The 20,096-nt window shown below is 33.7% G+C and overlaps 3 protein-coding genes and 1 long non-coding RNA gene across 4 annotated transcripts; 2 read left to right on the top strand and 2 right to left on the bottom strand.

Moving 5' to 3' along the window:
- Positions 1 to 100: 100 nt before the first annotated feature.
- Positions 101 to 5,280, bottom strand: LOC132803909 (uncharacterized). The gene is made up of 5 exons (XR_009639155.1): positions 4,749 to 5,280; positions 3,928 to 4,101; positions 3,712 to 3,842; positions 3,313 to 3,384; positions 101 to 423 (listed from the first exon to the last, which is right to left on the bottom strand). It is a non-coding gene; the product is annotated as an uncharacterized LOC132803909 (long non-coding RNA).
- Positions 5,281 to 9,331: 4,051 nt separating this feature from the next.
- Positions 9,332 to 10,555, top strand: LOC107420883 (protein MIZU-KUSSEI 1). The gene has a single exon (XM_016029943.4). The coding sequence runs from the start codon at positions 9,637 to 9,639 to the stop codon at positions 10,333 to 10,335; it is 699 nt and encodes a 232-aa protein (XP_015885429.1). The 5' UTR covers positions 9,332 to 9,636; the 3' UTR covers positions 10,336 to 10,555.
- Positions 10,556 to 16,871: 6,316 nt separating this feature from the next.
- Positions 16,872 to 18,139, top strand: LOC107420865 (transcription factor MYB44). Its single transcript, XM_016029928.4, has one exon. The coding sequence runs from the start codon at positions 17,227 to 17,229 to the stop codon at positions 17,917 to 17,919; it is 693 nt and encodes a 230-aa protein (XP_015885414.1). The 5' UTR covers positions 16,872 to 17,226; the 3' UTR covers positions 17,920 to 18,139.
- A 1,002-nt stretch (positions 18,140 to 19,141) lies between these two features.
- Positions 19,142 to 20,059, bottom strand: LOC107420866 (uncharacterized). Its single transcript, XM_016029929.4, has 2 exons — positions 19,812 to 20,059; positions 19,142 to 19,691 (listed from the first exon to the last, which is right to left on the bottom strand). Exons 1-2 carry the CDS (start codon positions 19,984 to 19,986, stop codon positions 19,432 to 19,434), a joined length of 435 nt encoding a protein of 144 aa, XP_015885415.1. The 5' UTR covers positions 19,987 to 20,059; the 3' UTR covers positions 19,142 to 19,431.
- Between the last annotated feature and the right edge of the window lie 37 nt (positions 20,060 to 20,096).

Below are 20,096 nucleotides of genomic sequence, written 5' to 3'. Positions count from 1 at the left end.
GATAATTTTAAGAAACATAGCATCAAAAATTGAAGTAATGAAAATACTAGGAGTAAACGAAATTTGTTTCTCACAGTCACAAAAATATAACAACGTGTCGGTTACGAACAAAACAAATATAAAAAACATATCCTTTGGTGTGGGTCCATGTCATCCGAATTTCAATAAATGTTTGAAAGAAGCAAAGCCCATACATGAAACCAATGTGAAATGAATAAATCCAAGAGAAACTACCATACTTGGACGCAATGGAAATTATTCGGCCAGTCTAATTCTTAACTAATGGCATTCACCTACAATCTCTTCTCTATACACCCCCTTACCCATTCATATTGATTATTAAGCTTAGACGAGTCCATCGAGCAAAAAAAAATTGTAGCCCTTCTCTAATGAACATTTTATCTCCATTGGTCAGCACAAGTCCTGCACAAGAATTTCAAATACGTTCTCAAATATGACATGCAATTGTCTGAACCATTATTCTTACCATTTTATATCAAATTAACAGGATAAATCAGGAAAAAGCTTAATATTACGAAACATTAAGAGATAGCCATTCTGCCTGGTCTTAGAAAGGACAAAAGAATAGAACAAAGTAAGAACAATTTTTTAAAACAAAAATCATTCATAGTTATAACTTTCTAGTTTAATATATATATATATATATATATATATATATTTTTTCAATTTCTAGTTTTGGCTTTTTTCTTTTTCCTTTTTTCTAGTTTATAGTTTTTGTTATTTGTTATTTGTTATTTGTTTTTAGTTTTTCTAGGTTCAAATTTTTAGTTTTTGTTTTTTGTTTTCTAGTTTCTAATTTTCAGTTTTCTTGTTTCTGGTATACTTTTCTAGTTTTTTTTCCCCTACTTTCTAGTTTTTCTTTTGTTGTTTGTTTATTGTCTATTGTGCTTTTTGTTTTTTGTATTCCTAGTTGCTAGTTTTTTTTTTTTTTTCTTTTCCCTAGTTTCTAGTTTTCAGCTTTTTCTATTTTTTGTTTTGTTTTTCCGCATTTCTAGTTTCCTACATTTTGTTTTTCTAGCTTGTTTTTTTTTTTCTTCGTAGTTTCTAGTTTCTAGGTTTTATTTTCCTAGTTTCTATTTTTGTTTTTTGTTCATCATTTTTCTGCTTTTTCTAGTTTTATACTTTTTGTTTTTTAGTTTTTCTAGTTTCTAGGTGTTTTATAATTTTTTGTTTTACAAGTTTTTATTTCTGGTTTTTTTGTTATCGTTTTCCTGTTTTACTAGTTTTTAGTTTTCTTTTATTTGGTTCTTGGTTTTTCTAGTTTTCTAATTTGTTTAAGCTTAATAAGACGTTTTTATTTTAAGTTTTTTCAAGCTTTCCTTAGTTTTTAAACTTTCTCTAAAGTAATTAAATAAATAAATACATAAAGTTTTTATATGTTTTTTGTTAAGTTTTATGGTTTTTCTAAGTTTTTAAAGTTTTTAAGAATTTTTTTTAATTTTTTAAAGTTAAAATTATTATCTTCTTCTTCTTCTTCTTTTTCTAAGTTAAATTTTATCTGACTTTTATAAAGGTTTTCTAACGCAAGATTTTCTTGTTTTAGTTCCTTATAATTCTAGTTTTACATTTAGAAATAAATAAATATATCAATCAAAAAATAATAATAAACCAATAAAATAATGAATCAACAAATATTAAGTAAATAAATAAACGAATAAATAAATAAATGAATAACTAAATAATCAAATAAAGTTTTCTTATTTTTCTGAATTTTCTACTTTTCTAAGATTTTCAAGTTTTTCTAGCTAAAAATAAATAATAATCTATCAATAATAATATATAATAAATATATCTGTCAATAATAATATATAACAAATAATCCAACCATTATGAATAATCAATAAACATATAAGTCAAAAAACAAACCAATTAACAAATATTAAGTCAATAAACGAGTAAGTAAATAAATAAAGTTTTTCAAAATTTGTGAATTTTTTTAAGTTTTTATAATTCTATAATTCGTGTTCTAGTTTTAGCGCAAGAGAAACAAAAAAGAAAAAAAGAAAAAAAAAGTAAATAAAATATATATATAATAAATAAATCAACGTCACCGCCAACAAATATAAGAAGACAGGTTCAGCCTGTAGAAAAGCAGAAAAGCAGTGAGACACATAACTCACTCGCTCATTTCTAAGATAATTCAAAAGAACAAACAAAGGAAAAAATTCACTAATTACTAAATAGGGAAGTGAAAAGCAAGAAATCTCTATGACACTGTAAAATCATTAGCACTACCAGCCACTCATAAGTTAACCACTCATAAGTTATGCGAAGAAATGGCAAGATACAGTGGTAAAATCAAAGAGCATACATATCCCCGATGCATGATGCAGTGCTGGGCCCCTGTCTAAAAACAAATGGTGACCCTAAATAAGTGTTCTAAAAGTGGAGAGAAAGGCCATTAGGTGCGTTTAAGCGTAATGGTTTTAGATAATATTTTGTATAGTAACAAAATTTAAAAAAAGATGATCAATACTGTATTGATCATTTAATGCGTATCTAGGTCCTAAAAGGTATGAGCTTTTTTTTTTTTCAAAGTTTTTTTTTAAATGATTTTTTTTTTAAATGTTAGAAAACAATTCAGAAAAAATTAAAAAAAAATATTGTTCAAAAATGAAAATTTTTCTAAGATTAAGTTTTTTTTTTCCTTAAAAAAAGAAGATGAAAATGATGAATAAGAAAAAAAAAATAATAAATTAAAGACTCTACTAACAAGTGATGCTTGTAATACACAATCATAGATTGTCAAAGGTTGTAATGATGATGAAATGGAGAATAACATGTTACTACTTAAAAAAGATTCTAGAAATGCTCAAGTTGAAATTAGAAAGTTCAAGAAAAATGATTTTGTATTGGATGGTTGATTATGGTAATAGCTAAATATATATTAATCTAGTAATTATTAGGTACTTGTACGTTTGTAATATATATGTTTTGAACCTAATCTGTCGTTGAAAACTTAAAAAATATAAATTTTAATATATTTATTATGATTAATTACATATTAATTTATATTTATTACACATATAAAAATAATATAGACATATATATTTTGATATTTAAAATATAAATTATTTTATTTATTTAATAGCTTATAATAATTAAAATAATAATATAATTATAAAATATCTAGACATACTAAGCTCCTAAAATTTAAAACTTAACCTTACCATCTTGGGACGTTTATGCCTATTAGAACACTGCCCAAAACACATGTATTCATCTAAAACTGTAGCATTAACCGTTAGTAAAAGTACACAGTTAAGTGCTGCAACTTCAAAATCAAGTTACCAGAAATTTTTGACAAGCAATCTTTCAGTTTGACCAATGCAGCGGCACGATTTTCTCCAAAATCAAGTATACCTGAAATTTTGGATAAGGAGCTAGCTTAAACAAGGAGTTCCCATGCTTAGAACAGAGTTCACCGAAATGCTTTGAACAGAGAGTCTCCAACCAAATTTGAGAAATCAATTCATTTGCAACCCAGTACACAGTGGTTAACCAACTTGGACTCGATGGGTACAACAGGACTCGATGGGTACAGCAAGCACACTAAGAATTAATTAGCAGTCTATTTAGAAAATGGCAGCAAATCAACAACGGAACGAAATATATAATTTCGAAGCAGTACTCAATGCATTAAATAAATAAATAAATAATAGCAAGAAAAAACAGAAATTCATAGCTTACCAAGAGAAGAAAGCATCCACAGTCTCCAATTCAACCAAGAAAGAGCTTGGGGCTATCATATGCGTGAGCCTTCTCTTCGATTGCACAGACCCATTGGAATTGGAACTGGAACCTTTAGAAGCAATTGTAATCTGAATCGTAAACACAAAAAAATATACATATAATAATACTAATAATAAGTCCGAAATAGTATTAGTGTCTTGTCGAAATTTGGACCTGTAATGGGCGTCGCAGACAGCCAACTCAATGCTCTGAAGAAGATGGACTATCAAATCCTTCTTTAACCCCCCAAATTTGCAGATTAAATGTTAGCCTCAAGTTCTGAAGGGAACAAAACAAAAAGACTCTTTTTGTGCAGACACTAGAGTCACTCCTACTTGGATATGATATCTGTATTGTATGTGAAACTAGGAGAAATTAACAAACAGAGAGCAGAGCAGAGGAGAGGAAAGAGTATCATCAAAAAGAGAAGATCATATTCAAATTAAACAATTAGTAATCAAGTTCAAATTACATTCAGGATGATAAAACAAAACAAAAAAAAAAAAATTAAGGAAATATATATTGATATATATATATATGTTAGGGAATTGGGAGAAAAATAAATAGCAACGGAAACAAAGAAAACGAAGAACAAACACAAGATTTACGTGGAAACCCTTGACGGGAAAAATCACGGGCAGTGAGAATCAAATCCAATATCGAAAGATTGATACAAAGGTGAGAAAAACTGCGCTATACCCTAAAACCCCAATTACAGCCGCAAAACCCCAAAAGAATAAGAAATATATATACGGAAGAAACCCTAAAATTGAACAGGTCCGTACCGTGGGGGCGCTGCCCCCGCACCCCCGTCGGGCTCAGTGGTGGGCTACGGTCTCGGGCCTATCGACCCGAGACCTCCGCTTCCACCACAGAGCTCCAAATTTTTCTCCAAAATTAGTTTCACTAAATGAGTCGCACCACGAGCTTTTCTGGTCGGATCATCAAGAATTCGGGTCACTAACTCTAACAATATATATATAAATATATCTCACCGGAAAATTGTAATGATGTAGGAGGCGGAAAAAGTCTGTGGCATTCATCTATCTGAAGTAACATCTGACGTACAGAGGTAGCTGGGTGAAGCTTCTGGATATTGGAGAAGAAGAAAAACTAAACCTAATCTCTATGTATGATATAAGGCGGTGGTCAGGTAACGGTATGATTTTAATTTTTTCTTTTCTTTTTCCTAAACTTTGGGTCTAAATTATTTTCTGAACGTTTGGATTTGATTTGAATTTTGAAGGGTTCAGTCTCTTCCTCCTCAGTCCATACCGCTTCAGCCCCTTGCGGTCGCCTCAGGTGCATCACGTGCAAATTTACAACTTTCACTCGATCAGTTTCAGGAGGAAAAACTAGCGAAATCTTATTAAGCTCAACTCAGAGTTGGACCAAACGGAAAGATTAAAAATAATAATAATAATAGTATTTAAGGAGAGCCAGAGATATCCGACACCGACATGTTCATGAAGTCCTACTTAATGCCTTTTAATTTATTTTTTTTTCCTTTAGTGATTTACGTTTAGGTTTCTGAATCTTTTATGGTAATCCGGATATGTGGTCATAGACTCACAGTATGATTGGAAACTTGAACAAAAGAAGATTCTATATCCCTTTTTATCTTTAACTATCAACTATAAATAGGCAAAGCGCGTTTTTTCTGTGCAACGTTGGTGGCACTTCATGAGTACTAATTATAGAAGTCAACCGATGAGATCGAATTATCTTAAGAATGATAGATGTTTAAAGACTGTTGACATTAGAAAATAGCTCCCAGTTTCCTACAATTTCGAGCATTATTTGTGGACATTTAACAGTTTCGGAAGCATAAGTATTTTATGGACGTTAATTCAAATTTGAAGCACAGCATTCAATATGACTGTCACACGTGGTGAAAGTTGTTCCTCCGCCTTGTGCTTAGTGTTTTTAGGGGATGAGCACATAGTATGTACAACATCCATCCCAGTGTACTTTTGCTGCATCCTCTGCAATATCTTAACTTTGGAGCTCAAGATAACTTGTTTGACATATTTCCACGACTTGTTCCCCCTGATGCAATGTCTGCCTTGTTGGATTTAGCAAACATGCTGCCTGCCACATCCTCTGCCTTCTGAAATGCTGAATCCGAACCACTGGGAGCCTTAATTACTTGCCACTTTCCGGCTGACAATAGTGCAATATTACAATAAACAGGTCAGCAATATTAGCATGTTAAGTATTGAAATGGAAGTTCAATTAGAGACATAACATAGAATACTGCTTAAATTAAATACTTCCATGAAGAATTAGCCATTATGATCATAATCATCAATGTTGGAACGGTTCCACCACCTGCATTGTCGGGTAGAGAGTCAACCCCACAAACTCAGGATTAAGATTTTATTTTATTTGATGAATTGTGTAGATATTTTGTTGTTTACATGTATATATGTATGTATGTAAGTATGTATGTGTATGCATATCATTATTTAATGCATGAAACTGATTGCCAAAAATTTATGTACTACATTCATTCGATTCCAAATGCATGTCATGGTGTATGTTGTAAATACTGATTCAAATTCGAATACTAAAAAGTAAACAATGCTCATGTAAAATAGCATGTAATTAAGCATTGATTAAGAATTTTAAGATTTGAGTTTCTTGAAAGTCAAGGTTAACTTACCCTGTCATGGACTGAAGGGGCAAAGGATCCCAATAAAAGGACTATGCACTCCTATATATCCAGATTCTTCTCTACACCCTGAAAATGCAGACGTCCCATATGTGAAAATACAGGCTAAAAACACACAAAGTTAGATATATAAACACAGAATTATTCCACCGTCTCTCCTCTATGTGCTTAGGAGAAGCACCAGAGTGAAATAACGAATGGAATCAACAACGATGATCAAGTTTTGCAAGTTCAAAAATTAAAAAGTTTTATTCAATAAAAATTAAAAATTACAAAGTTCAGTTTTAACTTTTAAGGAGTGCCAATATGGAATCAGTCTGTAACATCTGTCAATATAATAGTTGATACCCTGTATACGATGCCCCATCTCTCGGTTCATTATTCAACATGGAATGATCAAGTAAGCAGACCATCTGCTCTACATCGATCTGTCCGAGAATGACCATCTTCCAGAGAATATAACACAATTATTTGTAACTTGTTTTTGTCCTGGAATTGCATTATGTATATTTGTCCATTCTATGTTCCTCACCATCCAAAAAATCAAATAAAAAACAAAACAAGAAAATGAAAGCCTCCAGGTGTCCATCCGCCAACTCAAGCTGATACATATAATGGGCCAAAAACACTTAATAGTTTTTTTTTTAATTGTTTTGAATAGAACACCAGTAGTTTTTGGAAGACACCCAGACGCAAATTCTGGTGCGACTTATTTCCTTTGAAATTCACATAATCTTAGTGAATTTTAGCTTACATGTATAAAGTTTTAGGATATATGTAAATATATATTAAATATTAACAATGAGAGATAACTTAGTTAATTTTTTAATCTAATCTTAGTTAATTTCATAAAGTCGTTTGTAGTAGTAAATATATAAAACTATGAAAATAGTTTTTTATATAAAACGTGCGAGTAGATGATAAATCTAACTATTATTATTTGAAAAAAAAAAATCATTCACAATTAAAATAGAAACTTCATTAAAAATCTAAGAATTGAAAACAAAGGCAAGAAAAAATATTATCAAACTACCATTGAATAATTCAGAAGATTACAAACATTTCATTTCTCCTTATTCATGTCTTTCTGCATACTGTACTTTAGGATCAAAATATAAATTGCAAATTTTTTTCCTTTAAATTGTAAAATACAATGTCAAACTTCAAAGCTCATATCAATTGTAAAGCTAAAAAGTGATTAAGTTGAACTGGGGGTTCCGTATATCCCATCATGGGCACAATAATTCTAAGCTCTATGTCGTTGATGGAGCTGAGATTGGGAGAATCATTGAAGATCACATTCACCAAACTGAATGGATAGGTGTCCCCTGTCCAATGACTATTCTTACAAACAATTTGCAAGGAAAAAAAAATAATAATAAAGGATTCAGCTTACTTTACCAAATCCTACAATCCAATCAATCAAAATACACACCTCTGTCTCTGCTTCGTATTAATCAGATCACTGATCATGCGTGATTATATATATATATATATATATATATAATAAAATAAAAACTTTATGTTGCATCAATAGCCCAACTTAATTCCTCAAATGGAACCCACACTTTTGGAGTAATTCTAGTCTTGCAACCAAAGTTTGGTTATGTGAATACTGAATAGAAACTTTTTGTCCAATCAAGACATGTGCTTGCCTGTTGGGCTTGTTCAGTCAGTGGGTCATTTTCCAAAAGTAGAATAGACACGACGATGAAAACCATTTAATTCTTTTATCACTCACCAAAACCTATTTATATTTCTGCTTCATTTTCTTTTAATTGTAATATTCTTCTACTATTTTTTTTTACAATATAATTCTAAATATCCTCAGATTTATGTTATACATCCATAATTGGTTTGAAGATTATCAAACAGAACTTATTTCCCAAAATCAAAACAAACGATCTAAACGAACGGATATTTTTGGAAACTAAAGATAAGGAAAAAAAAAAAAATATATATATATATATATATATACACATAAATTAGATTTCCAATTGTAACTATGTCTTGAATTTGCCAACTTCTCCGACTTGCAAGCGCAACCAATATGCAAGAACAGTCCAAAAGCTCTACGACGAAAAGTACCGCCCAAGACAACAGTTGCTCTACAGCATTGTCAAAAGATCAGGGTACCATGCCAATACCGACAGCAACAAAACGACGCCATCTTGGACACTGACGTCCATTTGGAATCTACTTGTTAAACTGCATAGAAAATTACTTTTACAGGCTTTAATTAGGCTCTAATTACAATTAAACTCACCGTATTTACTTAAAAAAAAGAGGGAAAAAGAAAATAATGAAATGCCTTAAAAAACCAACCAGGCATATTGATCTCTAATAATTTAGAAGAGGTTTGCACGGCACATTGAAATTGGTCAATTATCATCAGGTATTGGCGCCTAACGTTGCTTTTTCTAGTAATGCTATCGTCTGACATGGACAAGGGAAGGCAACTAAAAGGAGGCAGAGAAAGAGAGAGTCACTAACAATCCAAAAGCAAATTTCCATGAATAAGCAGGGTGTAAAAAAAAAAAAAAAAAAAGGAAAGATAAATATAAATTGAGGGAAATATAAATTGAGGGAAAGATGAGCTGCACCTCAATTATTATTGAGCATTTAGGATGGAAATGGATGAGTTTGGAAAAGCATAAAGCAATTGATGTTGATGCTCTATGTAATGATCAGAGAAGCACATGCCAAACCCAATGCCACAATTTTTTTTTTTTTTCTCATAACTTTTTTAGTGTCTTTTTTTCTTCTTAACCTTCCCCACAAGTACCCTTTTGTGGTCCGACCTCCCTTATCTTATCACATTCAACCCCTTCTCTTTTTATCACTAAATTTGGTCACATCATCAATTAAGCTTTAGTACACCGCACACCACACCCCCCTCCCCCCACCCCCCAATTTTTCCATTCTCTTAATAATCGACTTGAAGGGTCTCTTCTCTTTCCCACTCTCTGATTTCCAAAGATTCCAAGGACAAACCTACCTAAATGACCAACCAAGCTCTTTTCTTTTCTTTTTTTTCCTTCTCTTAGACCTATGCCTTTCTTTCCCCTAGCTACTTAATTACCTTACCTCTTTTCTCCTTATATTCATTCATCTTCCACAGCCTCAAACCCTTCTCTACACAATCTCTAGCTTTCCACTATAATTAACCTCTTCATCAACCTTCCATATACCTCAAATTAACAACAAAAATGCCACCTGTGCATTCGAGCCCGTTCTTCCAGATGGAAAACCCAGCTATACTCTCTTTGCTCAGGCATACTCCTGGCGGTGAGAAACGGTCAAAGTCCTCTTCATCAGGAGGGCTTCTTCGAATGTTCAAGCTCTTCCCCATGTTAACCTCAGGTTGCAAAATGGTTGCTCTGCTAGGAAGACCTCGAAAACCTTTGCTCAAAGACAATGCTACAACAGGGACAATCTTTGGTTATCGTAAAGGCAGAGTGAGCCTGGCTATACAAGAAGATCCCCATTGCATGCCAATCTTCGTAATAGAGCTTCCCATGCATACCAGTGCTTTCCACAAGGAAATGCAATCGGATATAATAAGGATTGCCCTTGAGAGCGAGACCAAAACCCATAAGAAGAAATTGCTGGAGGAATTCGTTTGGGGTGTGTTCTGTAATGGAAGGAAAATTGGCTACTCTATAAGGAGGAAGCAAATGTCGGATGATGAGCTCCATGTTATGCAAACTCTGAGAGGGGTTTCGATGGGTGCTGGGGTTCTTCCATGCCCGACTGAGAAAGATTTAGCCACGGAAGGGGAACTTACTTACATGAGAGCGAGATTCGAGAGAGTGGTCGGATCCAAAGATTCAGAAGCTTTGTATATGATTAATCCGGATGGTGCAGTTGGGCCGGAACTCAGTATTTTCTTTGTAAGGTCTCAATGAAATTTAAAATCGCGTACCATATACACTACATGGGAAGATTTTAATGTATTATTGTAGTTATATAGGTTATATATATTATATTATGTATTGTAAACGAGGATTTTCACAAGTGCCCTAGTCTCATTCTAGGTTATACTGAAATTCACCATGTTTTTTTTTAGTACCATGATCTTGTTCTTGGATAAGTCAAAGGAATGCTGGCATTTTTAATTTTCCTGGATTGAATTTCCTCTTTTCTAATTTTGAAGTTAAGGCTTTTTTTTTCCTTTTTTCTTTTTTTTTTTTTGTGGGACAAATTATTTTGGGGAATTTTTTATTATCATAGTGGAAATCAAGTTATATGGGACCCATTTATGGTATTAGTCATCAATTAAAAAACGAAATTGAGCAGGCCAAGAATTCATCAGGAAAGCTCTCCTTTAGGAAAATAGTAAATTTATGTATGTGAAATATGTTATTATAGGTTGCTTACTTCTTGCGCCGCCCAGAGAGACTTTTAGAAAGACTTTTATGATAAAAAAGAAAAAAGAAAAAGAAATTTACCTTATTTCTCTCTCTCTTTTCGAAAGAAACAATTGAATCCCGTTTACTGTTGTTCAAAAAAAGTTAACTAATAATGTGATGAATGATGAAAAAGATAAAAAAGGTTAATTTTGTTTCCTGTTTTCTATATTTCCTCGAGAAGCTTTATTTGGACAATTTTGTTTCCTATTCTTTCTGATACATTTTTAAGTTGTAATCCAGTAGACGATTTGACATTTGAAAGGTAAAAAGCACTGCAAGGTTATTTTGCCCGGTCCTGTAACTTCAGAGGAAACTAGATTATTGGATTCAAAAGTTTAAATTTTCTAAATCAACGATGTTCTAGAATTAATGAGAGAATTGTAGTCTTTACCAATTAAACTAAGGTTTGCTATCCCACTGCCATTATTATTATTATTATTATTATTATTATTATTATTATTATTATTTTTCTATTAGTACAAACTGAACTACTACATTCGTCAATTGACGAATGATGTAATAGAGTCGACCTTTTAAACTTTGGGTTTTGGAATATTTATTTTGGAGTAATTAATATTCATTTGAAGGGAATCAATTTAATATTTTTGCTTTCTTCTTTTCGACTGATGGAGGTTTGTTTTTGCACACGTTAAGGATTAATGAAGCTATGAATTCATTGTCATTCTGATGTCTGAAATAAATTATGGCCAGCTCGACTAAAATCTGTAAATTAATGTAAAGTGGACCCTGGCAGTAGTAGGCAACGATGGTGATATTACCTGAAAATTAAAAAGGAAAAGGATCATCCAGGCACTGGCAGCTGTGACTAATCAAAAGCCACAATAAAAATGAACAACAAATGGAGGAAATAAGTTTTTGGACCACTTTCAAGCTAAACCAGTCCACTCTTCTTCATGTTAGTTGTACAATTGACGATTAATTCAATGAATACCGAATCAGCCTGGACCCAGATGATCGGAACAGTCGACTCGGTCTTAGGCCACAAAATTTACATTTTAAAGACCTGTCGACACAAGTCAACCTTCTTCAAAACAAAGCCCAACCTAACATTGAGAGGCTTTTGGAGCCCATGACCACTTCTATATACTTGTGCGACAGCTGGGTTTTTTATATATCCAGCAACCAATTAGCAAGCCCTGCCAACTCAATTTTCACCCAAAAAATGAAAAGAAAAGGCCATGCCAACTTAGACTTCTAAAACTTCCTTTTCAATCCCCTCCTATCCAACTGTATTGATTTGAACCAATTAGTTTGCGTAATGACAAGAAGTATTTGTCTCATTTGGGTTGAATAGTGTAGGTAGGTCGGTAGAAATAGACGCATGTCTCTTCTTTTAAGTCACTGAGATTGATTATAATTGGGAAGTCTATACAAACAGTGATGATATCAGTTGCAGAGGATTTTCATCAGCTCCACGTTTCGTCTAAAATGAATATTTCAGACTACCATGTCCAATATGATAGCCCAATGCATACAGTTAATGATTTAAATGTAAGAATTTCTAAATTAATATATTTGTTTTTGATTTTTTAATTCAATATAAATAAAAGTTATTTTTTACGTGTTATTTCTAGATCGAGAAAATCATGCCATGAGTCTTTAAGAACTCATCAAACTGAAAGGGGAAAAAAAAAATATTTATCACTCACCCAAATTGCCAATTATTGTGCTTCGGTATATTAATTTTAAAGATATTGCAATCTAAATTTTTAATTTTCAAAAACAACGATTTACATCTTCAATTTTTTCAATTGATTATAAAGTAGTTTAATTCCAATTTTAACCAAACGGATTGATAATACTTCTGTCACTGGGTGCTGGGAGGGTCATGATATTAATGTTATCACTCACCCAATTATTTTCGCTATTCTTTCTCAAGGAACTGTGGTCTCCTCGGTGCTGTAAGCCCTCTATGGGTTCTTTTGTGCATTTTTTGAATGCGGTATTAATTACCCAAAAAAAAAAAAAAAAAAAAACAACAACAACGGTTATGTGAATGTGACTATTACTCATCCATTTGATTGAATTAGAGATTATATCAAATTTATAATAAATAAAAAATTTAAATGTTTAAGTTTATTATTTTTAAAATTTAAAGATTAAAATTATAAAATATTAAAAATTAAAAATATCAAAGTGAATGTACCTAGCATTGTTAAATAGCACGGGATATATACAATAAGTTTCAATGAATAAAACCCTTCTCCTTCAGGTATATATTTAGTTAAAAAATATTTTGATCAGGAAGAAAATGAAATTCCCTTCTCCGTCAACTCTACAATGAAAATCATAAGAGAATATTATTAGAAGAAGAAAACAAAAAACGTGACAACTTTACTAGCTGTAGTCATATAGCTAGATCAATAGTTATTCATCATTAAAAAGATTAATTGTAAACGAAAACAAAATTTCTATAGATAAAGTATGCATGTAAAAATTAAAAAATAAAATTAAAAAATAAATTAAAAAATAAAAAGTAAAAAATAAAAAACAAAGAAAGATAAAGTATGCATGGGATGGGACTCCGAGTAGAACAAACAAGACAACACAACATTTTGACATGTCAAATTCATTTATCTTGAATATTTGATGGCGAAATATTTTTATAACGTGGAGAATTGCTGTCTGAGACTGCTAAAAAAAGCTTCTTTAAAAAGCCTTATAACCATTAATAGTAAAGACGTCAGAACGTGAGTGGAATCCATCAAATCATTTGGACAAATGCCAACGATTTGCAGCGAAATTCGTCATTTACTGGTAATAGCCTATGGGAGAAGAGTTTCCCATAGTTTTGACTAATAACTCCCAGTTAATAAGACGGTCTATTTCCATCAAACCACATATAATTATGCATTTACTTAACGAAATTGGCCAATCGGATACAAAGACTTGCCCATTTCTGGACCAACATTTCTTAATTAAAATCGTAAGTATAAGACTGGCCGAACAAACAAACGGCATGCAAATAAATAAATAAATAAAAACTGGCAGCAGAAAACAAACAATATATAGCTCCGACAGCAACAACAACCACAACCATTTCGTAAGCTGGTTGACTAGATAGGAAGAGAAAGGACAACTTACCCGTTTCCACGCGGTTTCGGGATAGGGCCAACCCAGCCGGTAAAATGGTTGGAAGGGAGCAGTGTGGGTCCCGCTGGTGACTAGTGATCAAGATCATGTGGCTCATTTCATTCTCTTTTGATCAGAGAGGAAAACTACAAATATTTGATTAACAAAAAATAAAACACATCGTCCAAAATTTAGGACCCACCATACAACCGCCTGTACAGAATTATTAGGAGGGTCCCGACCCTCCCTATAAAAAAAAATTTCTGTATAATATACAGTGTTTGAAAACACCGATACAAGTCGGTGAGTTAGGGTTTGGTGCCAGCTGTGGTTGTATCAACTGCCCAACTGCTTCTCGCTAAAGTTATACCACAGGTCCACCATAAGACTCCAAAATCTAATAAATAACGCCACGTGGGCGGCTACGATGTGATCATGATAACACTTCTTGTTCATACTATGAGCTGAGAAATGATACATCTGGGGTTGTCTTTAGCGCGTGATTCCACATTCTCCTTACCACACCTGGTATTTGATAATTTGAACTTGCATTATGATTTGTAGCCGTCTATCTGTTCAAATTAATGCCTTGAAAGACAATCCCGGGACATAATCTGATCTTTCCTTCATAAACAATTCCAACTTATCATCTATTGTCCAGTTTTCGTTTAAGCCAAAATACATAGTCTGGCTTTGAACCATGTTAAAATAATGTTTTGCTTCATTTAATAATTCCCAAATACCATATCCCTTTCAGATTTATTAGTCCCAATTTCAAACTGCATTTAATTTTCATATAATATTGAGTGATCAAACTGACTCGCGTGGGAGTTCAGTGGTTAGCACGCCACAGCCCGGCCAGTGGAAGCTGGGTTCGAGTCTTGGGGGGAGGGGATGCCAGGGGGCATAGCCAAAAATATATATATATATATATATATATATTGAGTGATCAAATAAGTACTTTGTTCCATATCTATTAACTTTGTCGATGTATTTTATTATTATTTGGACTAGTTAATAATTGGTTAAAAGTTTTTTGTTAATTTCCAACTCCCACATATCTTCAACTATCTAAATTTTTAATAATCATGTGTAATTTCTCACTGAGAAAATTTTTTAAATTTCACATCCTCTATGCCTTACCGTGTAATACTTTTTTTTTTTTTTATATGTATGTATAAGATTTTAATAAGTTTTATTTTAACTAAAATAAAATATGTTTTAAAGTCATAATTCGTGTGATATAAGCGTGAAAGGCATTAATAATAGACAAACTTAACTTAACAAGTAATATTTTTATTTACACATACATGAAAATTGGTTAATGAATCTTAGATATTATATCCAATATTAATGCACTTAGGATAAATAAAAAATCTTAGATATTCATGTACAAAATTTTAGAACCATCTACCCTCCCATTTATAAAGTTATGGTCCATATGGATTAACTATGAACTTATAAAAGATATACGTACGAAAAGATGGTGAACCCTTTTTTAATAGTAATAGAATATACCATTTTGTGTCAAGTTTATTTCTGTTCCTCACACAATTCACAAGCAAAGAAATTAGAAGAAAGTAATTTAGAAAAAAAATAAATAAATAAAAGGAAGAAGGCAAAGCAATAATTAGGGAAGTGACGGAAACGCTCACAGTGAAAGAGTGGAGGGCAGTAGCTTTCTTGGATAACACTAAAAAAAAAGTCAAAGGGATTCAACTCGAATCACGTGAGATTCTTACAGGCTGGGAGTGGGGCCATCCTACGTGGAAGACGTTGAAGTCATGTTGAAGCTGGTTTATATTAAAATGGGCCTTCCTTTTTATCAGGATTTGCTTTTGCGAGGCCCCATTACGGCCGTTTGATTCCGACTCTCTCTCAAACCCTCTGCCATGGATTCTACTCTTACAGCTGTAAGGTAAGTCTGGGCTAAAGTAGTCAAAAAAGGGTTTCGGGCCCACTTGCCGTTTAAAAACGTTTTGTTTTGTGTTAAACAGCTCGGCCTCTCCTGTCATGTTTTAAACGCTCCCAATATCATTTATATATTTGCAAGTACTCTCTCCTGTCCCAGTACGAGAATGATTTTATTGTTGATTATTTTATTTATTTATTTGTTTTTCCCTCTTTTCTCCCTATTTGGTATTGTCGATTGGCTACTCCTATAACATTTCTCGTTTTTGCCCCTACGTCACAGGTACATTTACATAACTCATTCTCGCTTGCCTCGATATTTTAGCGACATATTGGTTTTTGGCCTTTTTGAATACTCTCAGATACATGGAATTTTCAATTTTACAAGACACCCATTTCACTAATAGAAATATTCTCTCCTGCTGGTATGCGTGGTATCTGACATTCCTTTTGTCTCTTTGTCATCTGTTGTGCTCCCACCATTTAAATTGAAAAATAAAAGATTTTTATAATATTTTTGTATCATGGATATAATTTTTAATTCAATTATTGCCCATCTTCGTTAAAGTTTAAGATTGCAATTAACGCAGATCCGGGAACAGACAGTGAAAAGTTATGAATTGAAATTCTCTAAATATGTGATTGAAGTAGGAAAACATTTATGTTCATCGTATTTGAACGTTAGGTTAAAAAAAAAATTACTTAATTCACAAAATATTATAATAATAACCAACAAATGAAAGTTCAAAAAAAATTTGGATATGATAAATATGTTATGTTAAATTATTGGTGTGGTGTCCAAGCTGTATAAGTTTGGATATAACTAAATAAAATATTTTACAAGGTGGATATGATTTTGATGGAGCAACGAGATGATGATCAATCGCTGTGCTTGTCTCTCGTGGAGATTAGAGAGGGAGATAGGGGTAGATATCGAAGGGAGTACAAAATGGTCAAATAGCAAATCCAGACAAAGCAGAATTGGACTGCGATAAATTTGGTGGCAGAAGGAAAATCCGAAATAATAAGAGAGGGGTGCGCATCTACGCACCCGTTCTAGTTAGTACCCCCACCCACTTTACAAAAGCCAGTTTCCAGGAAGTACCCTCTCTCCCTCTCGTCTTCTTCTTCTACTTCTTCTATAGCTTTTAACCCCACTGGGCGCACCCAACAAGTGCATGCACCTCTTTCTCTCTCTCTTTCTCTTTCTCTCTCTCTTTCTCTCTATCTCTCTTTCTCTATGTCATTTATATAAAACCCAAACACGCCCTTTTTGCATTCCACCTCAAGCCCCTTGCTTTAAAAGCCTCACTACGGAACCAACCACCCTTTCTCAGTACTCAAACAAAACTCTTTAACTCTCTCTCTCTCTCTCTCTCTACAATGGAAGCAATGAATAGGTGTTCATCCTCTACTTCTTCATCTGACTCTTCCTCTTCCGAGTCTTCTTTGTCCGGTAAGACTCCCAGGAATCCTAATAAACCAGAAAGAATTAAAGGTCCATGGAGCGCAGAAGAGGACCGGGTTTTGACCCGTCTTGTTGAAAGGTATGGGCCCAGGAACTGGTCCTTAATAAGCCGCCACATAAACGGTCGATCGGGAAAGTCTTGCAGGCTGAGGTGGTGCAACCAGTTGAGTCCCAGTGTGGAACACCGGCCGTTTTCGCCAGCCGAGGACGAGACCATCTTGGCTGCGCACGCCAGGTATGGTAACAGGTGGGCCACCATTGCTCGGTTGCTTCCGGGTCGGACCGACAACGCGGTGAAGAACCACTGGAACTCCACGCTTAAGAGGAGGGTTAGAGAGCAACAAATGGACGGTCATCATCGCAATGCTGATCACGATGTTGGGTCGGGATCTGGGCCGTGCATCAATGGGCCATTGGAGGATGACCCTTTGACCGCGTTGACTTTGGCTCCGCCGGGGATTGGTGTTTCCGGCGGTCCCTCCATGGCGGAGGAGCGACGGAGTGAGAGTGTGCCGACTGGGTTTTGGGATGTCATGAGGGATGTTATAGCTAGGGAAGTGAGAGACTATGTAACGTCGACATTTGCTGAGAATTCCGGCTTCCAATAGTTAATAGTTTTTTTTTTTTTTTTGCCTCTTTTCTTTTAATTATGTGCTGGTCTCTTGGCGTTAAGAGTTAAATTATTTTCTTCTTTTTGTTAATATTTTAAATGCATTTCTCAAAGGCAAAAGAAATTGTTTTAAGGTTTTCGATTAATGCCTGAGGTGGATGCACAAAATATGTTAATATATTTTACTCTAAATGGAATTGGACGGTAATTGCTCCATATATGGAAGAGCTACTTTTTTTACCAACACAATGTTGATTTTACAAAGAGGCGATACACTTCACTGTGCTTTTGCATTTTCAGTACCAACTACAAATTATGGATTCTGATTCTCAAAGCAAAAAAAGGATATCTGTAAAAAAGTTATGGGTATCCGCATATCCAAAAATAATACTCGGGATTGGAATGAGATTTCTGAAACTTGTAACCTTAATGTCAACATAGATCAAATTCTACCAATAGCTGGCTGCTAGCTCAGCTAGCTATACCGAATTTTTCAGTCTCTGTACAAAATTTATGTTGGATAATCCTTTGGGCTTTTTGAAGTTCAGCTTGTGAACTTTTAATTAGATGCCCTACATGAGGCATCAATTTTATAAACAAAAACGAAAAAGAAAACAATTAAATATCAGGCAAAAATTAATGGAAAGAAGTCGGTGGATGTTAGCCCATTGTTTCCTACTATTATTAATCTTTAGAATAAGTATGCGATGAGAATAAAAGCGCACACAGTTTCATTTACTACACAAACCTCAAGTTGTTGAGAAAAGTATATATATCAATATAAAACTCCAATCAACGGTGGCCTTTCATAATGAGAAACGTAGCTTGAGGAAAAAAGCAGACATGCGAGTGCGACATCAAGGGGGCACATTTTTTTTTTTTTTTTTTTTTGGGAGGTTGGAAGCATTTGTACTCAAAGTTAAATGTCCCACTTTACAGGAACACTTTTGGATTTTCTATCTCATTCATGCATGGTGCTTGCATGGTCCATGTTTTAAATGTGCGCGACCTTCCGGGCAACCTTGTTTCAGATAAGATTCCTTCCTGGGCTGTCTTCATTTCTTGCCTTTTAGAGACCCATCCCAAATTTCCTTGGGCCCAACAGAAATTGGGCTATGGCTTGTTTAACACAATAGCCCATTAGATGGTATATACCAAATTTATTTATATATATATTAAAGTCGAGGACCATAACACATGTTTAAAAGTAAAATGCATTATTTCATTCATTTCCTTGCAATTTTTGGAAAGAGACGCTAATTTGAAAGTACGTAAAGTAAATGAAAGACAAATACATAATCTCACACTTATTTCCTCTAGACTTGTATAAACGAGTACCATGACATTGCAAAAGAAAAGGGAAAAAAAAAAAAAAAAAAAGGTGTGAAAACCACTCACGGATTTCCTTATTTCCGAGTGTATGAGATCACATATAACAACGGAAAGTTCCAATGCCAGCCAACTTGTATGTTATATCTAGTATTTGTCATCAAGGAGGGGACAAAGCTATTTAGTCGTCGCGGCGTGGTGCAGGCACTACAATGAACTTCATTGGTCCATCTTTGCAGTGGTAGCCGTCACCCCCATCACTAGCAAAGTAATAAGCCCTCCACCGGCTCAGCACCACCTCAAAGCCCTCACCTCCTCCTTGCGTCTCATTGGCCAACAGCTTTGCCCTTCTAAAGTCGCAGGACACGTAGTTTCCAAGGTACGGCAGTGAATAAACTGTGTAAGCATAGCCCGATTCGCTTGGAGGATCGTACTTGAACACTACAACATTATTATATATATATATATATATATGTATATGATTAATTTTGTGAAACGGATATAAATATAAAATGAGAGGCATAGTTTATATAATTAGTAGGTACTATTATATACACAGACCTAGTTTGTCGTTAATGTAAAAGGGGGCGTTTTGAATGGCCCATCCAGTGTAGTTAACTCCAAATCGCCAACCTTCAGACCCTCCAACGACAAGGGTTCTTGCCTGACCGACTGCCAAGAGAGTGGCAGCTAGGAGTAGTGGAAGGAACCCTTTTCCACCACAACTCAAACCCATCTTTTTTTCTGATGAAAATGTAAATATGACTACTAGTATTTTGAGAATATGATAGTATTTTGAGAATATGATAATGAGATGGTGTGGCATGGCAGCAAGACGTGGTGGAG

The sequence above is a fragment of the Ziziphus jujuba genome, chromosome 5 (genome assembly GCF_031755915.1).
Source record: "Ziziphus jujuba cultivar Dongzao chromosome 5, ASM3175591v1".
In the NCBI taxonomy this organism is placed as follows: Eukaryota; Viridiplantae; Streptophyta; class Magnoliopsida; order Rosales; family Rhamnaceae; genus Ziziphus; species Ziziphus jujuba.
Note: the sequence above shows the minus strand (reverse complement) of the source record. Positions and strands in the feature narration are given on the sequence as shown.

Coding starts and splice junctions, on each gene's coding strand:
- LOC107420865 (XM_016029928.4), top strand. CDS start 17,227: ATGGAAGCAATGAATAGGTGTTCATCCTCTACTTCTTCATCTGACTCT.
- LOC107420866 (XM_016029929.4), bottom strand. CDS start 19,986: ATGGGTTTGAGTTGTGGTGGAAAAGGGTTCCTTCCACTACTCCTAGCT. Junction 19,692..19,811: donor TTACATTAACGACAAACTAG/GTCTGTGTATAT, acceptor ATAATGTTGTAG/TGTTCAAGTACGATCCTCCA.
- LOC107420883 (XM_016029943.4), top strand. CDS start 9,637: ATGCCACCTGTGCATTCGAGCCCGTTCTTCCAGATGGAAAACCCAGCT.